Genomic DNA, 19,172 nt, shown 5'->3' with positions numbered 1-19,172 from the left:
AGCAATTCAAATCCACCAGCTGCTCCTTAGAAACCCTATGGGGCAGTTCTGCTCTGTCCTATAGGGTTGCTATGAGTCAGAATCGACTCAGCAGCAGTGGGCATATATATATATGTGCATATTTTTTTTTTATTTATGTTTTTGCTTATATACATTTTTAAGATGATTAGCTTCCTTGTGGTGTTTTCCATAGCCCTTTTCTTGGGGAAAAAAAAAATTTCTTTTTTAATAGCACATTTCCACACAGCGCTTCATTTATCTCAGTTATCTGTATAACACTGCATTGAAGGATAAATGTCTGTAAAACAGGAAAAAGAAAACAAACCACACATTAAATTGACTCATCAGAGAGAGAGATCTTTAACTACTCGATCTTAAGTGGCTGCAATGACATCTTTTTGAGGATTGTTTTTATCCCATTGGCCTTTGCTGATGCCTGACCCAGAGGCGAGTTGCCCACCTACATTCCATTGCAACGTCATAGTCCTTGTGCAGTGAATGGGGCCCTGGAACACGAGTCCTGGCTTTGTCCTTCACTAGCTGCATGGCTGTGTGGTTTTGGACAAGTGCCTTAGAATTTGTGAACCTCAGTTTCCTCATCTATAAACAGGGACTTTTAAAAAAAACCTCCCTCATAGGGGTTTTGGTGAGCAAATGCTTTGTGAACTGACTCAGTCCCCAAATACAGAGATCATTATCTTCATTGCCTGAGTTGTGACCTTGCTTGCTGGTCTTCTTTGTCCCTAGCGGATGACCATCAGGCTCTCATCTGGGACATCCAGCAAATGCCTCGGGCCATCGAGGACCCTATCTTGGCCTACACAGCTGAAGGAGAGATCAACAACGTGCAGTGGGCATCGACGCAGCCCGACTGGATTGCCATCTGCTACAACAACTGCCTGGAGATTCTCAGAGTGTAGTGCTGGTGCTGCCAGGCCCACGAGGCAGGGCCTCGTGTGTTTCCCGCCTCTGCTCCACCCCCAAAGTAAGAAGAAACATGTTTCCAGTGGCCAGTATGTCTTTCGTTGCTTTGCACCCACTGTTACCAGAAGCTGCTCTAGGAGTTCTTGGCCAGTCACCCCATTGCTCTCTGGGCTGGACTCAGCGCTCTGTGGCGCCTCCTCAGCCCCAGGGCTGAGTTTTAAGATTTCTCTCCTTTCCTCTTCTCCTTTGGTCACTCAGTTAAAAATCTCTGTATGTTTGTCAGCTGTTGTATTCACGAGCATCACAGGCACTGGCCACGTTTGTCTTTATCTGCCCTAGATGTCTGTCTGTCTGCTGCCCGAGGCAACAATCCATGGCCTGTCCTTGTCCTCGTCCATGTCCATGTCAGCACTTAAAGTGGGAACAAATACCAGTTACGAAGTTGTCTTTCCTCTGTCTATCAGTGTCTTTAACAAATTTCAACTTTGTATATTTTTTATCTACCAGGCTAATTTTTTTATGAAAAGAATTTTACTCTCCCTGGTTTCTTCCTTTGTTTCATATTTCTCCCTGGTGGCACCCTCCTCTCTTTCCTCAGTGCCTGGAGCTGGCACTGGGCCCTGACCTCATGAGCAGTTTGCCTTCTTAAATCACTGCTTCAGTGGTTTGTACCTGACCAGGAGTCCCAAACTGCCTTGGTGCTCTGAAGTCGGCCAACTCATCACACCTTTTTCTCATCCTGGCTCTTCTCAAGGGCATTCTGGGCTCCCAAACAAATGCAGGACACTTTCTTTTGAAGTACCTCTGTCCAACCCCTTGGGAACGTGGTAGAGCTGAGGTAGACTGGCTACTTAGAGTGCATCTTTAGAGGGGAACAGCTTCAGGAAAGCTGAGCTTGGAGCATATTTTCAGTACATAGTTTCAGAGTCTGTTTTTCCCTCAAACTATAAAACCCAGGCCATTCCACTTTCTGTCTTGAATGATTGGCAAGAATGATCTGTAAGCTGAAGTTAGGTATTTCTCTTTGTTTTGTTTCCTGTGACTTGACTTATGGAATATTGGCCACTGTTTGAACGGAGTGCTCTGAGGTGAGAGTCCTGCTTGAGAGGTATACTGTCTGTACTTTGAACAAGGTTCCCATTAGAGTGTGGGAGATTCAGCTCTTGTAAGGAATGGACTCATCAACTGTGATGATCCGAGACCGCCAAGTAAATAGATGGTTAGAAAAGTCTTGGACCCCAGGGTCAGCCAGGTAAGAGCTCTACCCACACTGTCAGCATTCCTTCCCCCCATCATTTGGGTTCTGAGCAGTATTGGCCTTCTAGGCTGCAGGTGTCTGTTTCCGTTATGCGAATGAGTTGCTTGGAGGATGCTTGTGTGTGATTCTCCTGTTAGGTCTGTCCTTGGGGCAGTCTGGGAAGCACACTGGGGTGCGGGGAGAGGCTAGGAGTTTTCTTGGCTCTTCCGAATACTCGGAGGTGTCTTAGACCCTCTCATTTGCCTATCCGAGATGAGAGTAGCAGGCGCTAAGGCCAGTGGTTTTGCCCACTTAGGCTCACAGCAGCTCTCGGGAAACAAAACAGTTAACTTCATTCTTCTGGGCCCTTAAACCCTTGGTTGGCTCTTCCTTTTCAGAAGCAGATGTATTTGTGTCCCAAAAGTCATAGCTCTTTGCTTTACTACACAGGAGCTTGTTCCAAAGAAATAGGTTCTTTTTTCTCAGTCAGGGTGTTTCTCCTGCCTTCTCACTTTCTTCTTCTGATGTTGGGACTCTTCCGGTGACCGTCCTGCTCAGGGTCGTCTCTCCCACATTTTCCGCTGGATTTACGAGGGGTCATTTGGAGATGTAAAGTGAGCAGTTCTTTGTCAACACCCCCCTCTGCTTTTAGTTGTTTTTGATCGTGGTTACAGGGTCCATTCTAAAGGGTAGCAAGTCTCATTTGATTGGTTGCTTGCTCTAGGAGGCTATCAGTTCCTTCCTGTGGAAAAAAGTCTCACATGGTGGGCGGAGTGGTAGAAGGGTCTGGTCCTGCCAGGGCAATGCTTGACTCTGCCGAATTCTTAGTTAAGGTTCCTTTCCTGATCTGCACTTAAATCTGGTCTGAATGGTGAGAAGGTTTGTCAACTGGAATGCAAAACAGCCTGTGGGGAAAGACGTAGTCAATAATAGTAACTAGAATGTATTTGGATAAGGTAGCTATTTACTCTGGAAACCAACAAGTTTTGATGGTTGTTTTTTTTTTCCTTGCCCTGTGGCCTCCCAGCGCTATCATCCTTGCAGCTATGCTCCTCCTTTTGCCATCCCACCTGGGGCCCAGGTGAGACTCCCTAGACACCCACAGATAGTCCCATTTGCTGGTATTTGGAAGTCCCTCCCTCTTACCCTCCCTGTACTACACAGGCCAGGTGGCTCACGGATGAGGATTGGATTTCTGCGTTTTCAGGATTTAGGAAGCCTCTTAGTCAGCTGTGCTCCAGGAAGCACAGATCTATTGCAGTTTTCAAAGCAGGTCTTTTATTTGTTAAATCGACAGCCAGAGAGTGAGTGAGAAGCTCTGGATCCTCTAGTGGGAGGAGAGCAGCTGTTAGAACTTTATGAGGAAGGCCTGTGGTGGCACCTCTGGGCTCTGGCTCAGCTAGTGGTGGCCCTTTGACTTGCTCTTGGTCCAGAACTACCTTTCTCTTTTCTTGGTCTGCTCTGAGGAGAAGTGGAGGTACTAAGTAAATTAGGCCTTGGGTCTCCACCATCAGAGAGCTGGTGAATGGGAACGAGTCATTCAAGGGCTCGAGTCCCTACACTTGGGAGAGTTTAAACCCTCTCCTTCCAGGGAGGAATTGCCCTCAAGTTAGGACTTGAAGAGGGAAGATGTGTGATACCTAGGTGAGAATTTCTCATCAGAACCAGGGTTGGCTTTTGGAAAGCTGGCTAAGATTTGGGAAGAACCAGAAAAAAATGAGAATCCTACAAGATTTTGGTGGTAGTTATGGCTTAATTTTTAGGAGGAGAGTTTAAGATGTGGGAGAAAATCAATGGTGTTTCTTTAGCGCAAAGAAGGACTGTTAGAGGGCAGTAAAGGTATGAGGCGTGGAAGCATTCAGACTCTCCATTGCCAGGCTGTGGAGTGAGACTGCCTTCAGCCTGGACCAGCCTTCCTGGGCCATTAACTGGGCATCCATGATGCTGGGTAACTGTAGGGACAGGACAACAGCTGGGGGCAGAGGGATCCCCTCCCTGCAGCATTGTAGCTGTAGGTGATGTTTGGTTTAAAAAAAAAATCTGCAGGCTCTTGGAGTCCTGTGACCGTCCCAGACGGTGGGTCTTCTTGGTTGTAGGTTTATACTGAGCAGAAGAAGCAGAGGTTGTATATGGCCATGCTAGCTTTTCTCCTCTTTTTTCTCTTCTCTTCTTTTCTGCTTAGCTTTCCACTCCCTTTCTAATGTAGAACTTTCTCCCCACTGTAACCTGGGCCTTGAATCCCTAGGTTGTAAAGACATGTAGGAGCTGCAGGGTTCACCAGACATGGGAGAGCCAGCCCAGTGCCACCCCTCCACCTTCCTCTGCCTGAGAATATGGAAACTTGGGGTAGGGAGGCCACTGAAGTAGAGGTCTTGAAGCAGACTCTTCCCTCTGTCTCTGCACTCCAGGTTGAGGAAGGAGGGCCATGCTTGGCACTTAAATTGAGTTTTCCCTGAGAGAAAAGCTGAGCTGAGCAAAGTCACTGTGAACCCTGGCCAGGCTCTCAAAGAGCCATCTTCTCTACTGGCTGGGCCAGCTACTGAGAGTGTCTTATGTCACGGAGCCTTGCCCACCTCTCCCACCTGCACCCTCTTCTTCCACAGTTTTCTTTGCTGCTAATGGTAAAAGTCAAATGTGTGGCCACATGGGATGGGCCAGGTCCTCTCAGGCTACTTTCTGGATGCTGTTTTTAAAATATGGTAACATGCAGGTGCCTTTCCAAAGAGGCTTGGACTGGTGTCTCAAACCAGAAACAAGAACTCAAGAAGAAAGATGTTGGCAGTCTGTGTAACAGCTGGAAAATGCACCCTCCTTGGAACAACCCGGTGAATATGAACTTGTGATATCTACTATTTAAAAGAAATGCTCTCACCTTGGGTTGCTCATGGTGTACAGTGTGATATGAAACTCGCTGAGCTGAAGCTCTGAATTGCTTTCAAGTATAAATCATTTGCTTTGGGTCCTTTGTATTTTATGACCCGCTCTGTCAATGACTTCCCACCCCCCTCCCCCCTAGTGTGAATTTGTAGCATGATTGTATAAACCCCTGTGTAGAAAATGGACATTTCTTGTTCTCCGAAATGTTAAGCTCCAGCCAATCAATTTCTGTCCCTTTTAGCCTAGTGTGTCTGAACTGACTTTCTTGTTATGTATTTAAACTTTCATGCTCTACTGTAGGTTTTATGGCATCCCATGGTCAGGTGGACTGGAAGCTGCCCCTTGCAGAAGTGTACTGTAACCATTTTTCTTTTTTAAATATTATTTTCACAGGACGGATTGTACACAGACAGGGCTTGTAATAAAATTTGAACACTGTGCTGTGAAACCACAATGGGGAGTCTCCATTGAAGATCACTTCAGAGACACCTGCAAGTGGAGTGTTGTTAGGTCTGTGACTTGATTTCTTGCTTCCTAAGTACATTAAACCTAATTGTCACCCTTTCATTCTGTTTCAGCCTCCTGTATAAGAAGTACCGTATTTTCTGCCCATCATACTTTGTAATAAAACTTGAACATGTATAAATTGGCTCAATTTCTGCTTGTGATGAATTCAGTTCTTCCCATTCTGCAACTGTGGTCACATTCCAGAGACAAAAACTCCTCGTTTGTCACTGACTTGGTTGATTAGATGCTCCCCTTGCCCTTCACATCTGACAGCCTGACTCCTGTTTGAGCATTCGCTTGTCATTCAGTTAACAAAACCCAGAGCACCTGCTCTGTCCCAGGGGCCATGGTTACTTGCAGTCTAGCAGAGGAGACATCCACGTAAGCAAGTGCTTGCAGTGCGTGCAACAGTAGGGATGTGTTCAGGCATGCTAGAGGACCTGAAGCGGGGGTCATCACCTCTACCTGGGTGGCACCCAAGAGGGTCAGGGAAGGCTTCATAAGATGAAGGATGCTTCAAGTGGGTTTTGAAGGCTGAGTAGGAGTTCTCTGGAATAGGGAGTGGCATTTAAGGCAGAGAGAACATCCATGTACAGACCTATCTATGGTGGCAGGAACAACATGGTCATGCTCCGAGAATGACAACAATTTGGTGTAGGGTTTTGTGGGGGGAATGGTGGGAAATATGGCTAGGGAAGTAAACAGGAGCCAGATCAGGGAGGGTCCGAGGCTGGAGAATTTACATAGAGGGGAATCATGATCAGAATTGAAGGATAGGCAGTGAAGAAAGCGCCTCCGAAAGGGGTCAAGACAGAGAATCAGTTTCCCTATTTTGATAGGGTGAGAGAGAGAAAAGCCTAAACCAAGGCAAGAGCAACAGGGATGGAGAAGACAGGGCAAAATGGAAGAGATTTAAGAGAATAATCAGGATTTGGTAGTCTCTTGGCTGTGAAGGATGACAAAGAAATGATAACTCCCAGATCTCTGGGTTTGGACGCCAGGCTCTGATGTCTTACTAGAAGTTTCCAAGTCCAAGCCAGTTTCCTAAACCTATGCCCCAAATGATAGAATGGGGGAAGGAGTCCCTATCCCTGTTGCTATTCAAATGCTGTGGGTCCTAGATGAAATACTGCCCCCATTTATGTTTGTTCTTATGCTTTGCTCATGTTGAGCTATTTTAAGAGAAGAGAAGGAAGTCAAATTGTGATTGGTTCAGTTAGCCAGTATTTAGTAAGTGCCTGCCATTGTGTCAGGGACCATGAAGCTGGTGGTGGCAGAGGGGCTGTGAAGAGAAGTAGGTACTTTTTGAGAGTTTAAACTTCATGTGGCAAAATGAGCACCTGATGCCTTTGTTGGGACAGTGCTATATGGTCTGACAACTTGTATTCCACGGGAAATACATTACTCTTGCTCTCTGGTATTTAAAGGGAAAGCTGGGAGATTGGTACTGACCACCTTTATCCAGAAGGTGAGGTTATGCTGCAGTAACAAATAAGCCCCCAAATCTGAGAAGACTCAACATGATGAAAGTTTATTTTTTGCCTACACAAAGCCCTTTGGAGGTTGGTCAGCCCTCCTCCATCTTGTAGCTATGCCATCCAGAACACGTGGCCTCCAAAGTTGCTTTGGAGGAGGGAGAGAGGTTTTTGAGGGTAGGCCTGGAAGCGGCTTACTTCTGCTCATAGCTGCCAAACGTAGTCACGTGGTTCCAACCTAACTGCAAGGAAGGTCAAGAATCGTGGCCTTCCTGTGTGCACGGGAAAAGGAAATAAAATGCAAAAATAGCAATGTTTTCACCACACCACAAATTAAAGTATCTGGAATAATGAGTGTCATCTCATTCATTGAGGGCTGTTAGTTAGTATTGGACAACACATGTTTAAGCCTAATAAAATGATACCTTCAGTCTTTAGCTCCCAGGGCTCCCTTGTTAGTTTTTAAGTGATTTTGATGATCTAGACACAGGCCTCTAGAAATTGCTCAAGCACCTGTAAATTTATCTTGGGGAAAGTAAATACTAGCTCAGACTGAGAAGGTAAAAAGCTGCTCTGCCATTCATCACAGATAAACAGACACAGATAAAACCAGCTGCAAAGTTAATAGGCCACTATTTCTCCCAAGCATATACTGAGCTGTAAAGTGTCATAACTACTCCCTTCTCTGAGTGATGACTTTTTCCTTTTTTCACTCACTAAGAAACTTCGTTCTCTAAACTCATAGACTTTAGAAGGTTTGCTGTTTGAAATTACATCAGTGAGAAGGAAGCATTACACTCTTATTTATTTTGTTGTTGAGACTATGGACAGCAAAAACATACACCAACAGCTTCTACATGTACAGTTCAGTGACATTAATTACATTATTTGAGTTGTGCAATCATTCTCACCCTCCTTTTCCAAGTTGTTCCTCCCCTGTTAATAACAACTCACTGCCCCCTAAGGTTCCCATCTAATCTTTCAAGTGAAGCATTTCACTCTTGCTTGGAGGATCTCAGTCACAGAGACAAAGAGAAGCAGTCTTGATTTCCAACCTAGGTAAAGAGCTTCCAATAAAGGGTTTCTGACAACATTCCACATTTAAGTTTGTAGTTTCCAGGGAACCAAACCCTAGGTCCACTTCACAGTTCAGAGCAAATATATTGACTCCTTTTTCATACAGCTCTGTATTCCTTTGAGGCTATCAAAACTCTTATTTCATTTACATTTCCCCTAACCTCCATCCTCCCAAATCCTATAGTATCTACCTGTCCCTTTGGGTGAGACACTCACTGCCCTCTGATGTACAGTCCTTGTCGCAGTGAGTCAATAAGCCTGTCTTTGTTGGACTATAGATTTGCCACGGCTGCGTTGAGGCTGATTGGGGTAGGACAGTCTCAAACCTTGTCTTGGCCTCTACTTCTATTTGTGATAATAAATTCCATTAATTTGCTTTTTGCTCTTCAAAGTAGCATTCATTTTAAACTATATTTTTAAATTATAAGAAGTAGTATATATGGATGACTAGTAAGCACATGAAAAGTTGCTCAAGATAATTAGTCATTAGGGAAATACAAACCAAAACCACAATGAGATACCACTTCACACGTATTAGGGTGGCGATAGCTATAATAAAAAAGAGATAAGTGTTGGTGAGGATGTGGAGAAATTGGACTCTTCACACACCGCCGGTGGAAATATAAAATGATGCAGCCACTTTGGAAAACTATCAGTTCCTCAAAAGTTTAAACATAGAGTTACCATAAAAACAAAACCCAAACCCACTGCCGTCGAGTCGATTCCGACTCATAGCGACCCTATAGGACAGAGTAGAACTGCCCCATAGGGTTTCCAAGGAACAGCTGGTGGGTTCAAACTGTCAACCTTTTGGTTAGCAGCCGACCTCTTAACCACTGCGCCACCAGGACTCCAGAGTTACCATATGACCCAGCAATTTCACTCTTAGGAACATACCCAAGAGAAATGGAAACATATGTGCATACAAAAATTTGTACATGAATGTTCATAGCATTATTCATAATAGCACAACAATTTAGTATCATGACAGGGACAAACATTTTGATATAAAAAGGTAAGTGCTAGGGTACAGACATACATGAAGGGTTATGTGAGCACAGAATAGAGCATATGAGCCCAATCGGAGAACTTGGGAGATGTTTTCCTCTGATGGGAAATGATGCCTGAACTGAATCTTGAAGGAAAAACAAGTTAGCCAGGTGATATAGGGTGGAAAACAGACTGGCAAAGATACATGTTTGAGATCAATACAGGAATTGGGAGAAGTACTAGTGGCAATCTGGTGTTTTTAATCTGCGAATTACAGGAGGGGAGTGCTGGACCCATCACTAAGTAGCTTGGATAAAAGAAGGGAAAAAATAAATAATTCGAAAGTGACCTAACTACTAGTTACAACCAAACATTGACAGGACTCAGAATGCTTCACCAAGGAGGTGACAGCTGAATTGGGTCTTTAAGCATAATAAAGATTTCACCAGGGAGAACAGCTTATACAAAGGCAAAGAGGTGATAAAGAACATGTAGTCAGAGTATAGTGTGTAATTCCTTCCAAATGGAGTGTAGTGTTAGGACATGAGACTGGAAAAGGAGTAGATCGAGATTACAGAAGTGCTTATATAAGCACTTGTATTTTGCATCCATTGTCCCATTTAATCCTTGCAAGGCCATTCTACAGGTAAGGAAACTGAACCATAGGGAAGTGAAGGAACTTGCCCGAGGTTACACTTGTAAGTGGGTCAACCTGGGTTTGAACCCACCCAGTCTAACTCCAGAGGCCATGAGTTTAGGCTTCACACTGTCCTGCTTCCCTACCTAACACACCAAGTAGTTTGGATTTAATCTTATCAGCATGGAGAGCCACTGGGAAGTTTTTCAGCAGCTGCCACTTTATTTCTTCTCCACCTTCTCCTCCTGATGACCTTGTTTTTCTCTTTGGGGAGAACACAGGGAAATTTAGTTGGGTACAGAATGCTCTTCTGATCTTCCTCCCTCTCCTGAATGGTGTGTCTCACTCAACTCTGGCCCAAGCCATCTTTTGCATTTGGGGACTTAATCACTATGCTGCCATTTACACAAGACTTTATTATTTTAAAATGCCAAGGACTTATTTTGTATTTTCAATCTTTCTGTGTTGGTAAAACAAGTAGTAGCATCCTTCTTTCTAGATAGGGAAGAAAAAGTTCAGAGAGATTAAATGATTAGGCTAATGGGGGACAAATCACATCTCCGGGCGGTGGTTTCTTTTGTTTACCTGTAAAATGAGGAGATTGAACTACATATTCCACTGCAGCAACAACAAAACATTTATCATTCTGGACCTGCTCAAAGTTGGGAAGCAATCTGGAAGCCGTATCAGTTTCATAACTCAGATACGAGTTTTAGTATAAACTCATACTAGATCATTGTGGGAAATAACGTCCGGGCCTCCCCCAGGCAACTGGGAGGGATCGAAAACGGCGTCGTCCCTTCTCCGCCTGGGCCCGGCTCAGGCGATAGGGAGGAAGGCGTACTGTGTGGTGGCGGAACAGATTTTGCCAGCCATGGGGACGTGTTTTCGCAACGGACCCATAAAGGAAGTGTGCTTCACCAGCCAGGGCCCCCTTCCCAGGCTGCCGCGGGACGGCGAAGGGTCAATCGTCCAGCTGTCCCGGACAAACCTGAGCCTTTGGGTCTCCGGTGACCGGCCGAGGCGGCCGTGGACTCTGGGCCTGCGGACAGGACGGGCTGACCTTGGCCACTGTTATTTCTAAGTTGCAGCCCAGGGTCGCACCGGATGGCAGTCTGGGCTGCCGCCAGCCTGGGCAGGGCTGCTGCCTGCTGCTTGCGGGCGCGAGGCCCCGGGACCCGGTCGCCTTTTCCGCGGCTTCCCCCGTCCTCTCAACCCGAGCCGCCGGGAGGCTGCCCCGCTCTGGGCAGGACGCTGCACCTCACTGCGGCGGTTCTCGCCGGGCACAACAAGTGGTCCAAAGTCCGGCATATCAAGGGTCCCAAGGACGCCGAAAGGAGTCGCATCTTCTCGAAGCTCTCGCTGAGCATCCGCCTGGCGGTTAAAGGTGAGAGCCTGATGGTCATCCACTTCAGGTGGGTACTGGCCGCAGGTACCCGCTTCGTGCCCCAGGCCTTGCTTGCCTCCCAGAGCTGGGCCAGGCCTCACCCTGTTAAACCAAAACCAAACCTACTGCCATCGAGTGAATTCCGACTCATAGCAGCCCTATAGAACAGAGTTGAACCGCCCCATATGGTTTCCAAGGAGCGGCTGGTGGATTTGAACTGCCGACCTTTTGGTTAGCAGCCCGTAACTCTTAACCACTGCACCACCAGGGCTCCTTCTCACTAAGTGGTGTGGTGACCTGCCACTCTTTTGACTGAGGGGTTAGGTAAAACCAAAAAGCCAAACCAAATCCATTGCTATCGAGTCGATTCCAACTCATAGCGACTCTATAGGACAGACTAGAACTGCCCCATAGGGTTTCCTAAACTATAATCTTTATGGGAGCAAACTGCCACAGCTTTCTCCTGCGGAGTGGCTGGTGGGTTTGAACTACCGACCTTTTGGTTAGCAGCCAAGTGCTTAATTAACTATTGTGCCACCAGGGCTCCTTGGGGGTGGGGTGGGGTTAGGGAAGGGGACTCTTACTGTTGTTAGGTGTCATTGGGTCAGTTCCAACTCACAGCAACCCTGTGCACAACACAACTAAGCACTGCCCAGTCCTGCGCCATCCTCACAATTGTTGCTCTGTTTGAGCCGATTGTTGGAGCCATTGTGTCAGTCCATCTCCTTGAGGGCAATATTTTCTCTGTTTATCATAATATTGCTTATTGGTCCAGTTGTGAGGATTTTTTCTTTATGTTGAGATGTAATCCATACTGAAGGCTGTAGTCTGATCTTTGTAAGTAAGTGCTACAGGTCCTCTTCACTTTCAGCAAGCAAGGTTGTGTCATCTGCATATTGTAGGTTGTTAATGAGTCTTTCACCAATCCTGATGCCATGTTCTTCATATAGTCCAGCTTCTCAGATTATTTGCTCAGCATACAGATTGAATAAGTATGGTAAAAGGATACAACCCTGATGCACACCTTTCCTGATTTTAAATCACGAAGTATCCCCTTCTTCTGTTCAAACGACTGCCTCTTGGTCTGTGTACAGGTTCTGCATGAGCACAATTAAGTGTTCTGGAATTCCCATTCTTCACAATGTCATCCATAATTTGTTATGATCCACATGGTCCAAAGCCTTTGCATAGTCAGTAATACACAAGTAATCATCTTTCTGGTATTCTCTGCTTCCAGCCAAGATCCATCTGACGTCAACAATGATATCCCTTGTTCCAAGTCCTCTTCTGCATCCGGCTTGACTTTCTGGCAGTTCCCTGTCAGTGTACTGTTGCAACCATTTTTGAATTATCTTCAGTAAAATTTTACTTGCGTGTGATATTAATGAAATTGTTTGATAATTTCCACATTCTGTTGGATCACCTTTCTTTGGAAAGGGTACAAATACAGATCTCTTCCAGTCTGTTGGCCAGGTAGCTGTCTTCCAAATTTCTTGGCATAGACGAGTGAGCATCTCCAGTGCTGCATCTGTTTGTTGAAACATCTCAATTGGTACTCCATCAATTCCTGGGGCCTTGTTTTTCGCCAACGCCTTCAGTGCACCTTGGACTTCTCCCTTCAGTACTGTTGGTTCTTCATCATATGCTACCTCCTGAAATAGTTGAACATCGACCAATTATTTTTGGTACAGTGACTCTGTGTATTCCTTCCATCTTCTTTTGATGCTTCCTGCGTCATTCAATATTTTGCCCATAGAATCCTTCAGAATTGCAACTTGAGCCTTGAATTTTTTCTTCAGTTCTTTCAGCTTGAGAAATGCTAAGCGTGTTCTTTCCTTTTGGTTTTCTAACTCTTTAAGTCTTTGCACATTTCAGTATAGTCACCATTTATGTTGTTGAAAAAAGGTATTTGCAATGAATATGTGGTTGGTCTTGTAAATTCTATCATGCGATCTCTGGCGTTGTTTCTGTCACCAAGGCCATATTTTCCAACTATTAATCCTTCTTCTTTGTTTCCAGCTTTTGCATTCCAGTTACCAGTAATTATCAATACATCTTGATTGCATGTTTGATCAATTTCAGACTGCAGAAACTGTTAAGAATTTTCAGTTTCTTCATCTTTGGCATTAGTGGTTGGTGCGTAAATTTGAATAATAGTTGTATTAACTGGTCTTCTTTGTAGGTGAATGGATATTATTCCATCACTGACAGCATTGTACTTCAGCTCTTGAAATGTTCTTTTTGACGATGAATGCAACACCATTCCTCTTCAAGTTGTCATTCCTGGCATAGTAGACCATATGATTGTCTGATTCAAAATGGCCAATACCAGTCCATTTCAGCTCACTATTGCCTAGGATATCAGTCTTTATGCATTCCATTTCATTTTTGACGGCTTCCAATTTTCCTAGATTCATTCTTCATACATTTCCCGTTCCAATTATTAATGGATGTTTGCAGCTGTTCCTTCTCATTTTAAGTCATGCCACATCCGCAAATGAAGGTCCTGAAAACTTTACTCCATCCACGTCGTTAAGGTTGACTCTACTTTAAGGAGGCAGCTCTTCTCCAGTCATATTTGAGTGCCTCCCAACCTGAGGGGCTCATCTCCTGGCACTGTAACAGTCAATGTTCTGCTGCGATTCATAAGATTTTCACTGGCCAATCTTTTTAGAAATAGACCTCCAGGTCCTTCTTCCTAGCCTGTCTTAGTCTGGAAGCTCCGCTGAAATCTGTATACCATGGGTGACCCTGCTGGTTTTTGAAATACTGTTAGCATAGCTTCCAGCATCACAGCAACACGCAAGCCACCACAGTATGACAAACTGATAGATAAGTGGTGGAGAAAGGGACTAGAAACCCCTTTTTTCTTCTGAGCTGTAATCAGATATTTTCACTCACTCTTTTCTCTCTGTCTCAGAGGGAGGTCCCAACCCCGAGCTCAACAGCAACCTGGCCAACGTCTTAGAGGTGTGTCGCAGCAAGCACATGCCCAAGTCCACGATTGAAGCAGCGCTGAAAATGGAGGTGTGTCCTTAGTTTGACTTTCTTGCTATTGATCGCAATCCCCACAGGGTCCATGTCTGGAAGACTGCCAAACACTCCTTAAATTATCAGAGAGAAGGGTTGCAATGAGGTTGACATCCTCAACTCAGAGCTCTGGGGGCTCTCTGTCCTTGGCCATTGCTTGCAGGAGCACAGTCAGGAGTAGGATGGATAGACAGTGTCCAGGGCCATCAGCCTAGGACTGCTCAGCCCATTTGTGAGGAGATGGGGTAGAAGAAAGGGCACAGTATGGGGAAAGTTCTGGTACTGGATTGAGGAATAATTTGTTTTTCTTTATTAGATGTGTATGCCCGAAGGAGAAAAGCTAGTAGTAAAGGAACGGGTGCAGATGATAGTGATGGTGGGAGGGACAAGGATATAGAGTCCAGGTGTAGGAATTATCCTCAAACCCAGATGAAAGGACACCTTTTCTTCTGGGACAAGTAGGAAGAATCCGACGAAGTAATCATCTTAACAGTTAATGGTTACTGAGTGCTTACTCTGGGCCAAGCACTTTGATGAGAATTGTACGTGCGTTATCGTATTAAATCTGCAAAACAATTTTAAGCGGAAACTGAGGCACAGAAAGGTAAGGTGATTTGTCCCGGGTCACACAGAAAATAACAGACTTGAAACTAGAGTCCAGGGCCTGTGCGCTAACCTCCATGTGTAGATAAGGTGGTGGAGACAGAAAGAGGGCTGTCCCCTGCCTGGTGGCCTTTTATTTCCTTTGTGAAAGAGGAAGGGAGACATCACCAATTGAGAGTTCCTGGGAAGGCAGCAGGGCAGGGTGCTTGGAGAGAGTGGTGAAGATCCAAATGCATGGACAAAGGATGAGGACAAGGCATGGAGTGTCCAAATGAGATTGGTCACTAGAGTTTTTGATTGTTAATTTGAATTTTTAGACCATGCTATTTTTAGTGGCACTTATGATAAGACCCAGGTGTGTGTGTTTTTTTCCCCCCGCAGCAGTACTCAGCAGCCCAAGGGTAGGAGCAAAGCAGATAGATGAACAGATGGAGGTAGAGCTGAGACTTCACAGGTGGGTTTCCTGCAGGAGGAGGTGTAGGAGGCAAGTCTTGGTGAGGGTGACTGGGGGCCAGATGTGGGATTTGGCTGGGTAGAGGAGAAAGCAAAGCTGGGAACCTGATTGGTTGTTCAGACCAGGGAAACAGATTCACTTCCAAGTAGGGGGTTGTAATTGCAATGACCTCAAGTTGGTCCCAAGGGCCTCCTCTCAGAGGGTGGGGACAAAAACAAAGACTTGAGAGTGCAGGCATTAGTCCAGCCAGAGAACCTATTGAGGGAGTCAACTCTGTGGTACCTTCAGTTCTGGGCTGGCGTGTGAGAGGGAATCGGGAAATGGGAAGATGTGCTTGTGTTGTTTATTGCAGAAAACCAAGGACACATATTTGCTGTATGAGGGTCGAGGCCCTGGTGGCTCTTCTCTGCTCATTGAGGTGTTATCTAACAGTGGCTCCAAGTGCCATTCGGACATCAGACGTATCCTGAACAAGAATGGGTAGGTGTGTGTGTAAGGGAGGTGCAAGGGGAGTGGAGCCTCTACGTTCCAATTCTATACAAAGAAAGTACTGTTGCTCCCTGATGGTGTTTTACATTTTAAGCATACTTAATCCTTAGCAGAATCCAAATGGTATTATTTAATTTCTCTTAATGGGTCCTGGGCTAGGCAGGATCCAGAAGACTTGTTCATCAGGCATAGAAGGAAATCTTTGTCCCGTTATCCCATCTGTAGCAATATCATGTCCAGTTCTTAAAATATACCACCAGGACTGGAGTCTTAATGGCACAAGGAAATCACGAGCAAAGTCTTTGCATCCTTTAAGCTCCAATCAGGGCAGAAAATAGAGGATGGGGATATTCTTGGACTAGCCTCTTGCCCAGGAGTAACTTCATCTTCTCGTCCAGGAAGAAAGCTGCTCCATATCTGTGCATCCTCCAGAGGCTGGGTGGGACAGAGATAGGGTTAGAATGCTGTGCTTGGTGGAGGAGGAGTGTCTAAAGGCCATTTCCTTTCCTATCAGAGGAATGATGGCAGAAGGAGCTCGTCACTCCTTTGACAAAAAAGGAGTGGTCGTGGTTGGCATGGAGGACAGAGGGAAGAAAGCTGTGAACCTAGAGCGCGCCTTAGAGCTGGCAATTGAAGCAGGAGCTGAGGATGTTATGGAAACTGAAGACGAAGAGGAAAAGAACATCTTTAAAGTGAGTACAAAGCCTTTGTGTTTGGGGCGGGCCTCCAAGAGAGTCTTACTAGACGCATGAAGGTATGCTTCTCTTGGTTTCTTTCTCCCTGCACCCTGGGTACAGGTGAGACAAAGAGCTCGCACACTGCACAGATGTTTGTTTAGCGAATATTGGGTAAGGCCTACTCTACTGAGGACGATGAGAAGAATTCAGAAAATTGAAAACCATGTCCTGCCAGTTAAGAGCTTAAACCCAGTAATCCATTACAGTAGTTCCATTCAGACTTTGTCATGTTACCTCCTGGCTCCTCACCTCCTGATTTTCCTTTATCCCCAGTTTATTTGTGATGCCTCGTCACTGCATCAAGTGAGGAAGAAGCTGGACTCCCTGGGCTTGTGTTCTGTGTCCTGTACACTAGAGTTCATCGCCAACACCAAGGTGCAGCTGGCTGACCCCGACCTGGAGCAGGCTGCGCATCTCATCCAGGCTCTTGGCAGCCATGAGGACGTGATCCAGGTCTACGACAACATTGAGTAGCCTGGCTGTATGTGCTCCGGGCTCCTTCCTGGGCAAGCGGCAGCCCGTTGTGGAGCAAGGGCTTCCGCAGCATCCTCTGAGACTGAAGCAGGAGAGGAGCCTAAGAGGTTAGGAGGCATAAGGCCAGGATCTGCAGCCTTGAGGGCTAAGGACTCTCCACACCTCCATGGGCCCTCAGTGTCAGATATGCTGGTAACTCAGCCCTTCTGGATGAGCCCCCCTGCCCTCATGCGTGTAGGGCCAGCTGGTCAGGCTCTGATTGCAGGAGGTTGACCCTTGCGGGGATGGGATTGTAGGTGCCCTGAGGGCCTGTGTACTAGAAACTGCTCTTTCTTAAATGATAAGTGATTGATCTTGGTTGCTGCATTGCTGTTGTATGGCTCTTGGGTTTTCCTGGGTTTGTGTCCAGCTGTTGAGACCCTCTTGACTTCCTTACAAGTTCATTGGCTTAATTCTGCTATTTCAGTCCTGGGACTGTTGTTTATTTTTTTTTGATTGGGCATAGAAATGTAGCTCTCTTCAGGCACTCTGTGGTTTGATGCTGCTGTAATGGCCTCAGCCTGCCGTTCATTCATGCAATAATATTTTTTAAACATCTACTGTGTACACATACCAGGAACTGTAGTTATGTAGAGCACAAGCTATTCAATTGGTGCCTTGTCTTAGATTCTTAGATCCTGCCCCAAGACATAGGACCTCAGAGGAAAGAAAGACCCAGGACTGCTCTTGGCTGAGGCTGTCACAGGGCAGTGTGAGCATCCCTGTTTTCTTTGTGTGGCCACTGTGCCCTTCTTCACCAGAGAGCTTTATGCTCCAACCTAGTAGGAAATCAAGTGCCAGGCCTGATTTGCCGGGCCCCCTGTGTGTTCTGAGATTGGCCAGCGTGGGCCTGTCAGCAGATTGGACAGTTCTCAGGGAGGACTACACCAAGCTGGGTTTGAATGATCCTTGGCCCCCATAATGCCTAACCCTAGCTCCTTTTCATCCCTGATGCCACATGATGGGCACTGAGAACTAGAGAGGAAATGAGAGCAAAGGGAAGGGCAAAAGGCTGAGTCAGAAGCCTGGCCAGGAGGGAAATAGGGCCCTTGTTGCCTTTTGTTCCCAGTAGCCACTTCTGGATTAAGAGAGGCCAGAAACGCTAAACAGCTTTGCCGGAGCCCATCTGGCACGTCAGGCTGGAGGCCTCAGTGGCTTTTTGATCCCTGTTATTCACCTACTTATAAGTTGTTGGAGCCATTTCTGAGCTCAGGGTAATCTTCCTGAAGGAGTCTCAGGTAAGTGAGGATAGAAAAGAACTAAAATGAAATTGGTTGCAAATAATAACTTTAGCTCCAGGAAAAACAGATTACTAATTCCACAGGGACTTCTACAGCTGGGGATCGAGGACTAGGGTAAAACCAGTGAAATAATTCATGATCATAATACTACCTGAGATTTCTTGTTTTTTGTAGGTAATGACTCATCCAAGTATCTGAATTAAAAATTACCTATAGTCTTCAGCAATAGCGTATCATTAACATAGGCTGACTTAAAGTTGCTTAAAGCAGCAATTTATGCTGCCTCATAATTTATAAGATACTTTTATATTTTATTTTATGTAATTTTCACAACAAGCCAATAAAATAGGCAGACCAAGTATTTTTTGCACAAATGATCTCATACCAAGCAGGTGAGAACTGGTCTAATACTGCATCTTATATTGATAAACTTCGGTTTATAAAATGGCTGTTCTGAAAGTGTTGAATGTAAATTAATTTGACGAAATCAGATAATTTAACCTGTACTAAGGGAGCTTGCTCTGGAAGGGAACTTGGTTGCTTGTGTGAGTCGTCCTTCTCTGTGGTGTAGTTAACAAGCTCGGCCGCTAACTGAAAGGTTGGAGGTTTGGAGGTTTAAGTCCACCCAGAGGTGCCTTGGAAGAAAGGCCTGTTGATCTGCTTTCGAAAGGTCACAGCCTTGAAAAACCTATGGAGCACAGTTCTGCTCTGACACACATGGGGTCACCATGAGTCAGAATCAACTCGAGGGCAGCTGGTTTAGTCTGATAAGATTTGTTAATGTGCATCCTCATGTAACCAATTTTCTTACATCAAGGCATGCTTGCAGTACTGCATAGTGGGGCTCTTGTGAAGATGGCTCTGCACTGACCCCTGGTGGTGGCCTGCAGTCTTTCTTACAATTACTATGGGAAAGGTGGAAATAAAACCTTCCATGAGCCTGTTCTGCTGCCTCTAGATCTGGTAAGGAGAATCTTAGCTACCTAGGTTTAAA

At 45.6% G+C, this 19,172-nt stretch overlaps 2 protein-coding genes across 3 annotated transcripts in view; both read left to right on the top strand.

The window, feature by feature from the left end:
• The window catches only part of DCAF7 (DDB1 and CUL4 associated factor 7), a 34,071-nt gene extending 28,381 nt beyond the window's left edge, over window positions 1–5,690 (top strand). Inside the window, exons 7-8 of one of the 2 annotated variants that reach the window (XM_023729375.1) lie at window positions 748–985; window positions 5,617–5,690. In XM_023729375.1, coding sequence (XP_023585143.1) covers window positions 748–920 — 173 coding nt within the window. In that variant the 3' untranslated portion in view covers window positions 921–985; window positions 5,617–5,690. Of the gene's footprint in view, window positions 1–747; window positions 4,987–5,616 lie in introns of both variants that reach the window. The other variant, XM_023729374.1, reaches the window with a different exon arrangement.
• Window positions 5,691–10,831: 5,141 nt separating this feature from the next.
• Window positions 10,832–18,840, top strand: LOC101355947 (translational activator of cytochrome c oxidase 1). Its single transcript, XM_004374229.2, has 5 exons — window positions 10,832–11,111; window positions 14,032–14,138; window positions 15,551–15,678; window positions 16,202–16,379; window positions 16,698–18,840. Exons 1-5 carry the CDS (start codon window positions 10,832–10,834, stop codon window positions 16,896–16,898), a joined length of 894 nt encoding a protein of 297 aa, XP_004374286.1. The 3' UTR covers window positions 16,899–18,840.
• Window positions 18,841–19,172: the final 332 nt, after the last annotated feature.

Source organism: Trichechus manatus, unplaced genomic scaffold, assembly GCF_000243295.1.
Source record: "Trichechus manatus latirostris isolate Lorelei unplaced genomic scaffold, TriManLat1.0 scaffold00028, whole genome shotgun sequence".
Taxonomy (NCBI): domain Eukaryota; kingdom Metazoa; phylum Chordata; class Mammalia; order Sirenia; family Trichechidae; genus Trichechus; species Trichechus manatus.
The sequence above is the reverse complement of the archived record's forward strand: the minus strand, read 5'-3'. Positions and strand labels throughout refer to the sequence as shown.

What these genes read in the sequence shown, in the direction of transcription:
- LOC101355947 (XM_004374229.2), top strand. Translation starts at nt 10,832, where the DNA reads ATGGCAGTCTGGGCTGCCGCCAGCCTGGGCAGGGCTGCTGCCTGCTGC. An exon ending in CATCCGCCTGGCGGTTAAAG is followed by an intron (nt 11,112 to 14,031) that starts GTGAGAGCCTGA and finishes TCTCTGTCTCAG; the next exon opens with AGGGAGGTCCCAACCCCGAG. An exon ending in AAGCAGCGCTGAAAATGGAG is followed by an intron (nt 14,139 to 15,550) that starts GTGTGTCCTTAG and finishes TGTTTATTGCAG; the next exon opens with AAAACCAAGGACACATATTT.